This window comes from Belonocnema kinseyi, chromosome 1 (assembly GCF_010883055.1).
Source record: "Belonocnema kinseyi isolate 2016_QV_RU_SX_M_011 chromosome 1, B_treatae_v1, whole genome shotgun sequence".
In the NCBI taxonomy this organism is placed as follows: domain Eukaryota; kingdom Metazoa; phylum Arthropoda; class Insecta; order Hymenoptera; family Cynipidae; genus Belonocnema; species Belonocnema kinseyi.
Genome location: NC_046657.1, coordinates 56503210 through 56515422, shown reverse-complemented (window position 1 = coordinate 56515422; position 12213 = coordinate 56503210). Strand labels below are relative to the sequence as shown.

The 12213-nt window shown below is 25.6% G+C and overlaps 1 protein-coding gene across 1 annotated transcript; it reads left to right on the top strand.

Annotated features, from left to right (window-relative positions):
- Positions 1–315: 315 nt before the first annotated feature.
- On the top strand, positions 316–867 carry LOC117177851 (collagen alpha-1(I) chain-like). Its single transcript, XM_033368855.1, has one exon. It carries the CDS (start codon positions 316–318, stop codon positions 865–867), a length of 552 nt encoding a protein of 183 aa, XP_033224746.1.
- Positions 868–12213: the final 11346 nt, after the last annotated feature.

Genomic DNA, 12213 nt, shown 5'->3' with positions numbered 1-12213 from the left:
ATTGACGAAAACAAGTTTTTGTGTCAATTTGATTAGAAAACGGAACATTTTTCACGTTTTTATGGTGAAAAATGTATTGAATTTGTTGTAAACAAATAATAAAATAAAACATCATTGCATAAGGATTGGCAGTGATTCTTCGTTTGGTTCGAACACAATCTAAACAATTTTTGGACAAAATTAGTTTTTCGTTGCATCCATGTATACTGATAAGCAATTTGTAATTTTACAAATAAGTATTATAACAAATTATTGATATCAGTTATTTTTAACGATTGACTTTTTTATTTCCTATAATTTCTCTTTGTAGAATTTATGGCTGAAGCAACTGGTGGTTGCTGCCCCATATTTCGTAAAGGAGGACCCAAAAAACTAGACGGACCTGTGCAGACAGGTCTGCCAGGACAGTCGGGATCAACCCACGGTCCTATGTATCCAGCAGAATTCCATGGAGGCTCATCAGCCAACGTTCCGGTGAGCCCAGCCCGATTCCAGGGAGACTTTTCAGCCCACGGTCCTGTGAGCCCAGCAGCATTCCATGGAGGTCCACCACAACCCGGAACTATGGCTCCAGGAGGTTACCCCGGAAACCATGGAATCAACGGAAACGAAGGATTGCAAGCAAATCAAGCGTATATGGCAGCGCCACAACACCATGCTCAACAAGTAATCCCCGGTTATGGGTTGCCGCCAGGATACCCAATGAACCAAAATCATTTAGCTTCAACTGCACACCTAGGACACCAAGGATCACCAAATCAAAACAGTCCAAAAACCCATGATGGATACACGTTGCAAGTGGGCACGAAAACATTAGACGAATACCATCCAGAGAGTCCAAGCGGATTCTTCGGATATAAGAAATAAGCTGTTTCGCCAGAAAAACTAAGCATGGTTAGATTAGGCGACCATTTATTTTTAAGTTGACCCAAAGTTTTTATTATGCATTCGCGGTAATCAACAAAAAAATGAAGTTAATAATGCATTTTAGTTCAGTGTATTATTTAGAATTATTTTAAATGTACCGTAAGGTCCTTTACGTTTTTTTCAATTCCATGAATTCTGTGAATTCCTTGAGGTTTTAATGCTCTGAATTCCTTGATTTCTGTTTATTCCTTAAATTCCTTGAAAGCATTAGATTTTCTGAATCAATTTAATTATCTGAATTCTTCAACTTGGTTGATTTTGGTTGGAATTCTTTGAATTCATGTGATTCTCTGGATTTTCCAATTTTGTTAAATTCCTGCAATTCTTTGAATTCCACTGATACTATGGATTCTTGGAATGCTCTTAAATTCTTGCCTTCTCAGAATTCCTTCAATTATCTGACTTCTTGGAATTCTCTCAGTTTCGGAATTTTTCTGTATTTCTTGAATTATCTGAATTCCATTAATTCTCAGCATTTTTTTTTAATTCTCTAGATTTATTTCATTCTCTGAATTCGACTTTATCTTTCTATTTCCAAAATTTTCTATAAATCTAGAATTCTCTATGCTTATTAAATTGCTCAATTTCTTAGAATTCAATAAATTCTTCAAATTGTTTGATTTCTTTGAATTCATTAAATTCTCTAAATTTCTTGAATACTCTAAATTCCTTGAATCCTCTGAATTCCTTCCATTATCTTAATTCCTAGAATTATCCGAATTCCTTAAATTCTCGAAAATTCTTCAATTTAATTCTTCAATTTCAAAGGAATTTTAAAGACTTTGAGAAGATTTCAATTAGTACTAAAGAAGTAAGAAAAATGCATAAGAAAAAACTCAAGAGAATTCAAAGTCATTCAAGTTAATTCAAAGTATGTTAAGTAAATTTAAAGAAATTTAAGTGTATTTGGAAAAGTCTGAAAGAGGTTTTTTTTAATAATAAAAGTAACCGATGGCAGTAGTAGTCGCATAATGATTGTCGAACGAAGGTGTTTGACGTCGACTGTCTGTAACCGGCAGCACTCGGGGAAAGGTTTTCTGCAGTTTTCCTCTTCCCTTGACCCAAAGGCCAAAAGCAAATGCGTGTGCTCTTGATGAAAATCCGGCTGCAGACGGTAATTATTAAGGTTTGGTTTTTAAATGTAATTACTCAATTGGTGTAAACTAGAGTATAATAGAATAAAAAACTAAAAAAAAATTGGATTTTTAATTAATCATTTTGCACTCGTGCGCAATTCCCCTACTTTAGATAATAATAAATCGCACATTCGATAGCTTATTCTAACTTTTGTTTTGATCTATAAATAAATAAATTGTTTTTGAAGATCGCAATTTCTTTTTCACTGAAAATGAATGACAAAAAGGTTTTACACAATAATAATAACTTTTACACAATAATAAGTTTTACACAATAATACAATAATTATTGATAATTCATTATCAATAATTTTAATAAAATAATGTCTGTAAGGCGTTATCAATAACATTTAAAAAGAGTTTGACTTTATTTTAATTGTGTTAAAAGATCGAAGTCTTTTTTTCAGTTTCAAAAAAATTGAGAATTGTTGCACTATAAGAAAAATATATAACTTCAGCGAGATATATAGACTAAGTGTTATCGCAAATCCGCAATTAAACATTTTTAAGGGTAATTATTCCTAAAATGAATTTTCGATTGATATTAACTGAATAGAACTTCGGGTTATTTATGTCAAGTTACCATATTTACCTGTAAAATTACCAAAAATGACCGAAAAGTTCCGGAAATTTAGAAAAAGGTTTAAAATTCAAGTTCTTTTAATTTATGTTAAGTTACCGTATTTAACTGTAAATTACTATAAATTACCGAAAATTTCCATAAATTTCCAGAAATTTATAAAAATGTTTCGAATTGAATTTTGAGTTATTTGTGGCAAGTTACCACGTTTACCTAGAAAATTGCCATAATTACCCAAAAAATTCCATTATTTTCCGGAAATTCAGAGATATTTTTAAACTAAATCTTCTTATTGATATCTAAGAAAATTCTGTTTTGTACGAGTTATTCAACACATAACTAATGGTTATTGATATTAGCACGCAAAATTCTTTTATAATCTTATTTAAGTAATTTCTTAACTAAAAAATATCTGCTGTTGCTTATTAGAAGCTTTTTTAAATTTTGCAATGTTCTTCCTCTTTTTTCTCTTTTTTCTCTTTTTCCTCCTCCTCTTCCTCCTCCTCTTCTTTCTCCTGCTCTTCTACCTTCCTCCTCCTTCTTTTTCTTCTCTTCCTTGCATTTTTATATATAAACTCTGTTATCAAGACTAAGCAATAAATCAAGTTACAACAGTAGCGACAAAATGACTTCCTCATGTCCCAATTTTCGCAAAACTTATCCACGACTTGATAATTTGATAAGACATGAGAAATACTCTCGTATATAAAATAACCTTATATATGATGAGAAATCCACTGATAAAAAAGCAAAGATACTTGTGGCTATAGGGACAATTATTTAAGGCAGCAGTAAGCAGGCTGATGAGACTAGCAAATCAATTGAATAAAACTATACTATTCTTAAGCGTGATAGGGATGAAGTAATTCAAGAAAAATGTGAACGGCGATACTCACCATTGGAGAAAGTGGTCCGCATTCGTCAGAATGGCAAACATCAAACGAAACCATATATTAAGAAGAAGAAGGTAGTAGAAGAAGAATTTGGTGAATAGGTCAGTTCTTCGTCCGTGACAGTTAGCAGTAAAGGTGAAGTTAATGATGGTGATGAAGTAGATGAAAAAAAAGAGTGAAGATGATGATGATTCCGAAAGTGACTTATCCTCTGATTATAAAGTAGAAGCAAAAGAAACAGCAAAAATGTTTAAATACTTGAACGATCCAAATATATTGGTAGATCGATTGTGATTACTTTTAAAATCACAATCAGCTGGAAACATGTATATTTTTATGACGGATTTAGATTCTAGGACAAAAAATACGTAAGTTTTTCCTGCATTTTCTTTTCTTAAACCAGTTTCTTGACCCCTAAATGACCTTTACCTAAAGCGCATGTTTGATTTTCATGGAATACTTTACACATAACAAACTGTTTTGTTTATTACGGCCGCTTCTTAAGCGACATTCTCAATTTAGTTCTTGTTGGATCTGCACAGAAAGTCTCTCAATTTTACTGACCGGATTCTCGAAAAAGCAGCCATTGTATGAAACACCACTTGGTGACACGACATGCTGCAAGTTTACTTTTGAAGCAGGGTTTTTCGCTGGTGCTGATGGACTGTAGCGACGAAGTTTTCCTAACAGATTTTCTCATTCTCTTAAAGTTTTTTCGCACCTGCTTAGAAGAATAAGGACAGACGGCATTGTGCAACCCCATCGTATCAAAGGAAGGTTCATCTATCTATCCGCTATTTTAAGAAAAAGTTAAAAACTCAATCTTCGCTAAGACATCTGTTGAGATAGATATTTATAAACATTGCTTAAGACAAGATTAAAATTTAAAACCAGTAGATATATTCATAGTCGAATAAGATAATCTTATAAAGAGACCTTAACCTTACTTTTCATTGCAAGACGAGAGATTTTTTTAAGTCAACCTTTTTGTTGACTTGACATCATCTTAAATAAAATTCTATTTTAAAAAGCCATTTTTTCTTGTTTTAAGAGATTTCTTTGTTGAGAAATTTCAAAACTTCAAAGCTTTGTCTCACGACTTTTCTCAAACTTTGTTGTAAATAATTTTTTTAGTAAAAGAAAACGAGCCCTTATTCAACATATTATGGCTTTTTCTTAATGTAGCTCCGTCACTTTTTTTATTTTCAATCACGTGTGCATATTGTTTTAAAATTTGTAGAAAATATTTTTTTTCTAGGGGAGTAAAATTTGTACTTTTCACTTTTTCGACATATTTTCTTCTGGTTTTTATTTGAGATAATTGATCATTGATACCGCGGTACTTGTACAGTTTTTAAACGTAGAGTATGTACAAGTAATTGTCAAGTTTCAGAGTTGCAAAGAATAATGAAAAAAATGGTAAAATTACAATTATTTGTAAAAAAGTGTTTTAGAATAGTATAAATTATGGAGACATTCTTTTGGAAAATTTATAAAAAATATAGGACATATAGGACCTATAAACATATTATGAATAATATTGTATATATTTAATATATTTTAGTTAAAAATTCAAATGCTTAAAAAAAAGTCTTTTTGGTTGTGGATTCAACTATTTAGTTGAATTTTTTTTAAATTTCAGCAGTCTTGTTAAATTAAAGATATTTTACAGAATATTAATTCGGTTTCAAAATTATCATCAAAATTCTTAAACAGTTCAAAATTTTTAAAACAGTTCGTAATTCTGAAAAAGTTCTAAATTCTTCAAGAAAATGAGGTTCCGGATTAGTATTCCAATTTTCATCGTTGCGAGTTTTCCAACAGTTTTCAGTAAGTATCTATTTCGTCGAAAAATCGCTTTTCTTTAGCTGGACATTATATGGACGTTACATATTTGTGCATTAATGTCCAATTAATGCACAAATATGTAACTGAAAATTTAAGTATTCCATTTTTGGAAGTAAATGTGTTACTTTTAGTTGAAAATTATAAAATTTTTGAAAATTCATTCATTTTATAGAAAATATACAAAATTATGTTCAAGAGTCACTCCTTTGGTTGAAAATTCAGTAATTAAGTTGATAATTTGTCTTTCTAGAGTTGAAAATTCAAATGTTTTAATATAAAATTCAACTATTGGGATGAAAATGATTTTTTTTTGTATAAAAAATAATATTTTTATTTGAAAACTTAAATGTTTTTTTGACATTTTTTTAGGGAATTAATCTTGTCAATTGAAAATTGTTTTTCTTTTGTGGAAAATTAAACTAGTTGGATCAAAGATGAACTAATTCGTTAGAAATTCTTTTATTTTTAGTGTAAATCAAATTTTTAACTTAAAATGTGACCATCCTATGTTTAGGCGATTATTTTTCATCAAATATTTATAATTTTATTAGCAAATTAATCGCTGCAGCTGAAAGTAATTCTTTTTTGTTTGTAAAAAACTATTATTCTCTATCGAAAATTAATATTCTTCGTTTTAAAATTCGATTTCTTTTTAATTGAACTACGTCGTTGAAAGTTATTTTTTTGAATATTTTTTTAAATTTAAAATGTAATGATACAATTTTTCGAGAAAAGTTTATCTTATTTTTGTATTTGGTATAGTATTATCGGATTTTTCAATTAAGAATGATTTAATATTTAAATTTATATATATTTTTTCTCAGTGTCTTTAGAAAATTCAAACAAAATTTAAAAAATTGTTGTATTTTACACGATCTGAACAAAAGAATAATATGTTTATTGCCATTGAAAGTCCTAAAATTCTGTAATATTTTTCGAACTGACTCAAATTTTAATTTAACTTTTTAATAATCTTTAAGAATTTAAAAATTCAAAATTATTTTAAATCTACTTGAAAATTATGTTTTTCTTTAATCATTTAAAAATACCTTAAACTTAAACCTTTCTTTCGAAATATATATATTTTTTAATAGAAAAAAGCTCTTTTCAAAAGCATTTAAAAGAAACCTGAAATTTTAAATAAATTAGTACAAAATTTCTCAGTCATATTATAATTATCAAAAATGTTTAAATTTTTTTGTGAAAAGTGTGCAGTTTGTTAAAAAGTTTGAATTATGTTTAAAACTTTTCAAATCTTCTAAACCTTCTAAATATCCGCAAAAATGAAAATAATTTTTCCTAAAATTTTAAAATAGTTCCATAAATTATAAAAGTTGCCTTTAAGTTTACTCTTCAAATGAATTTTTGCAAACAAAAAATCATTGTAATTTTGTGAAAGTTTTAAATCGGCTAAGCCTGACCGTACGTTTTTTTTTAAAACATTTTTACTGAGGCACAGAGAAGGAAAAGCATGGCCAGAAATCTTTTCATCATGTGCGTTCTTCTTTGTAGTTTTTTAGTTTCTGGTATTAAAAAGTATTTAATTTAAAATTCCAGAATAAAAAAATTTGAAATATTACCAATTGCGCACATTTTTTAAACTTATTAAATAATTTCATAAATTATTATGTCTAGTAACTACATACAAATTAAATAATAATAAAAATATTTTTATCTATATTTTGGAGGGCTCTATGACCTTCGAAAGTCAAAGCTAATTATCAGTAGGTCATTCAGTCACTAGTCAGACATTTTTCAACTCAATCTTTATTTTGTATCAAAAAGTCTGTTTTCCCTCAAATCACATAAACTAATCATCTTTACACTACCAACAAATACTTGACCAAGAACCGGGTGAAATATTAAAAATTATCCTTGACTTTGGAAGGTGATAATGCGGTCCAGAATTGAGATAAAAATTTTTCTCGAAAAAATTAGTAGGTCACGAAAATATCGAAAGTATTGTTGTCGCTTTTCCTCAATTCTGATTGGGTAATTTAAAAAACTCGAAGGAATCTTGCCAAATTCGCAGATGAAGACTTGAGTTTCAGTTGATTAAGATTTATGAATTAAAAATTGTATTATTATACTTTCAGATAAAATTCTTAATTTCCAACATAATAGTTAAATATTTAACCAAGCTAATGAAATATAGATGGAAAACAGTTATAAACAAAAGTTTCAATCATTGATATTTCAAAAAAATTTTTTTTAAAGTGTATATTTTTTCAACTTTTTAATAAAAAACTGTTAAATGGAACCAAAAAATGAGAATTTTTAAAAGAAGAATTGAACTTTCAACCAAAAACGATTTTTTTATTAATTAGAAGAAAAATGTGATCCAAAATGTTTATTTTTTAAGTCATAAAGAAGAATTAAAAAAAATGGAATTCATAACCCAAAAATATGCATTTTCTACTAAAGTTGTTGATTTTTCGGCTAAAAATACGCTTTTTCATGAAAATAATTGAATTTTTAAATATAAAAGACTAATTTTTTAGAAAGCATGAAAATCATACATTTTAATTTTTAAAAACAAAACATTTTTAACAACACAAAAACCAAATTTTCCACAAAATTGGTTCAATGTCTAATCAAAGAAATGAAATTTGAAATAAAATAATGCATCTTCAATAAATTAAAAAACTGAACATTTTTCACAAAAAATAGAATAGTTAAATTTTAAATAAAACAAATAAGTTTTTGTCAAAATAAAATAAATTTCAACGAAATAGTTAAATTTGTAGCCAAAAAGATTAAATATTTATCGGAACGATAACATTTCAACGTAAAATTGAACAGTAATATTTTCAGTTAAAAAATGAATTCTCAATAAGAAAAACCATCTTAAAACAAGAAAAAATGGGGTTTGAACCAAAAAGATTGATTTGGTGCCACAAAAGAATAATTTAAAATAAAATACAAGAATTTTTAACCAAACAGATAATATTGCTGCCAAAAGAATATAAATTTTTAACAAAAAATATGACTTTGCGATAAGAAATAGAATGGTTTAAATGTTAGAGAAATAAGTTCAACTTAGTGAAATAAATTTTCAACCAAATAAATGATATTTTAAACGGAAAAGATAAAACGTCTATTTAAAAAAAAATCGTTTAATCATGGTATAGTTGAATTTTTAAGTAAAAAAATTATTCTTGAATAAATAAAAAAACTAATTAAAATTTTTTTTGATTAAAATAGCTGAATTCCTAGCTTGTAGTTAAATTTCCAGTTAGAGAAATTAGTTTCTAAGCAAATAGAATTAAGTTTTAACGAAATACATAGTTCGATTTTCAAGCAAACAAATTAATTTTCTACCAGAAATATTGCATTTCGATAACAAAATTCGACAAACAAAATTTTGTGTTTGAAAAAATCATTTTTAATAATAAAACTAATTTTTAGCAGAAGTGAAATTAATTATCAATCAGAAAATAATATATTTTTTTAACAATAATTTTCACAAAATTAATGAATTTTTAACCAAAAAGCTTAAATTTTTAGCAAAAAAAGAAGAAATTTCAACAAAATATAAGAATTTTTAACTAAAAAAGATAATTTTTTATTAAAAATTAGAATAGTTTTATTTTCAGTTAGATAAATTAGTTTTTAAGCAAATGGAATGAATTTTTAACGAAATAGTTAGATTTTTAAACAAAATATTGAATTTTCTACAAAAAATATTGAATGTCTGTACAAAAAATCTACAACGAATTGACTGAAATGTTTAATTTAAAAAATTAGTTTTTTATAATAAAACTAATTGTCAACCGAGCAAAAAATTAATTTTCAATCAAAATAGCTAAAAAATTTTTTACGATAAAAGAATAATTTGTAACAGAATACATACATTTTCAACCTGAAATATTAGTTTTTAATTCTCAACTAAAAACGTAAATTTTCTAGCAAAAAAGAAAAATATTTCAACAAAATATATGAATTTTCAATTTAAAAATATATTTTTTCAATAAAATTTAAAATAGTTTAATTTTTAGTTAAAGAAATTAGTTTATAATCAAATAGAATAAATTTTTAACGAAATATTTGAATTTTCGAACAAACAATTGAATTTTCTACAAAAAATATCTATTGTCTGTAAAAAAATTCTAAAAATAATTTATTTAGATTTTTAGTTAAAAAAATCATTTTTAATAGAAGAACTGATTTTCAACTCAACAAGTCAACTCAAGAAATATACAAAATAATTTTTTTTTATAAAAAAGAATAATTTTAAATCAAATCGATATTTCTATTAGTATTTTTTAACCAGAAAAGTTATTTTTCCAGCAAAAAAATTGTCAACAAAATATATGAATTTTTAACTAAAAAAGATTATCTTTTAATGAAAATAAGAAAAGTTCAATTTTCAGTAATAAAAATGAGTTTCTAAGCAAATAGAATACATTTTTTAAGAAAAAGTTAGATTTTCAACGAAACACGTGAATCTTCTACCAAAAACATCGCATGTCTATAAAAGAATTTGACAAAGAAATTATTAAACTTTTTAATTTAAAAAAATCAAATTATTAATAAAATAAATTGTCAGCCGAAGAAAAATGAATTTTGAATAAAAATCGAGAAAGAATTTCTTCAAATTTTTAGTTTCAGAAAATCATTTTTAATGAAAAAAACTAATTTCCATCGCAAGAAGAATGAATTTTTAATAAAATTTTATTTTTTACGAAAAAAGAATAATTTTTAACAAACTAAATGAATTTTTATGTCTAAAATAAAATAATTTTAATGTCTAACCAAACATGTAGATTTAAATTTCATGAAAAAAAAACTATTTGACAAAGAATGTTAAAAAAAGAACTAAACTTCGAGTGAAAAAAAATCTAAAAAAATGAATTACTTTTTTATACGATAAGTGTCATTTGTTTTATTTTTAAGAAACAACATTAAAAGTAAAAAAATTCAATTTTCTGATGAAACGAGACGAGCTATAAAAAAAATTCAACCATAGTGTTTTACCCAAAAAAAAGAGCTACAAATTTGTTATTCGTGATTTTTGGATGGAATTCGCGGTTTTTGGTTTAATATTAAAGAATAACATTAAAAATAAAAAAATTTAAGTTTTAGACAAACGACACATAATAGAAAAAAATGAATATACAAAAGTTGTTAATCTAAAATGGATCTAAAAATTGGTTATAAACTTTTTCTATGAAACTATATTAAAAATTAAAAATACTAACATTTGTTTTCGAGAAAACATATTTTGCAGTCTGATATCTATCAACATATTATAATATCATAATATGTAGCTTTGTTATAAATAACTTGATATGAAAAATAGAAAATTGTCATCTTTTTTTGCAGAGAAAATTTCTTTTTCCCCTCATTTGTATCGTAATAGTTTATTAAACGTATTCCACTACAAAATATTGTGAACAGTTAAAATTTATCTTTATTATAGATCAATTAAGTTAACAAATAGAAAATTTGCATCTTTTTCACAGAAAAACATTCTTTCTACACTTATATGCATCGTGATGGCCTATGGAATTTCTTTTACTGCAAAAGATTCTTTAGAATAAAAACCAATTATACAAAATTTAAGTTATCAAACAGAACTTAAAAGATTTGAGAATTTTCCGTCTTTTATACACGGAAAAATCAATTTGTATGTTTACCCTATTTTCAAGTTAAAAAAAATTGCAATCTCATTGTTTTTAACAAAGTTGAATCTTTTAAGATGTCCCGTTCTTTTTTTAAACTTGCCGATTTATCATATTTTTCATTTCTATATAGCCCTTTTTAAAATTAATATTTAGAGCATTGAATAAATTCTCATATTTTTACAAAATTAGTATTTATTTAATAGGCATTTACTAAATAATGATATTTAAAAAAATAAATAATAAAATGTTGTTAAAAATGTATTTTTCGTCAAAAATTGATTTCTTGTGTTGAAACTTGAACTATTTTGTAGAAAATCATTTCTTTTCGCTCCAAATCAATTTTGGTGACTAAGAAATTAATTACAAAATTTTTAGTTAAAAATTCAAGTATTTTCTCTGGAAATTCGTTGTTTTTGTTTGAATTTCACTGATTTCTATTTAAGGTAGAATAATTCTTGCTTAAAATGCCAAGAATTATATTTATCGTCGAGAACTGTTTTCTTTTTGATTGTCCTTCATTTTAAAAAAATTCAAGAAGTACTTTAAACTTTAGATAGACCGTTAAATTTTTAATAAAAAAATATAAGTTTCCAAAAAATTAATCAAACTTTTCACAAAAGAGATTATTTGTCAAACTAAAAATAAAAATCCTAGCCACAAAAGTAATTTAACCAAAATTTAACGAAATTTTAATTTAAAAAGGCAAATTTTAGAGCAAAATTTTAATTTTACCCAAAAAAGATTTCACCTAACTTTAGTACCAAAGAATGGATTTAAAGCAAAATGTAAATTTTCTTTAAAAATAGTTGAATTTAAAAAGAAATATGACTTTTTACAAAATTGAATGAATTTTTAAATAAATAATAAAATTTGTATCTAAAACGATAACCTTCAGGAGGAAGCAAATGCAGAAAAAAAAGTAAAAAGTAATTAAATTACTAACAAGAATTTTATATCATGGTTATGGCATATCTTAATTTTTCAAATTATCTCATTTTTCCATAACCAATTTTTCATTTTCCCTGACCATTAATATTCCAAGTATTTTTAAAATTGTTTGTTTTTAAAATCCCTGACTTTCGCATGAAAAATAAAATTTAAATAAAGTTAAATTCATAATTAACTTTCTGTAAAATTATAGCAAATTATAATTTTGAGCAAACAAAATAAATTTTTGACAAAATAGTTATATTTCTGAACAA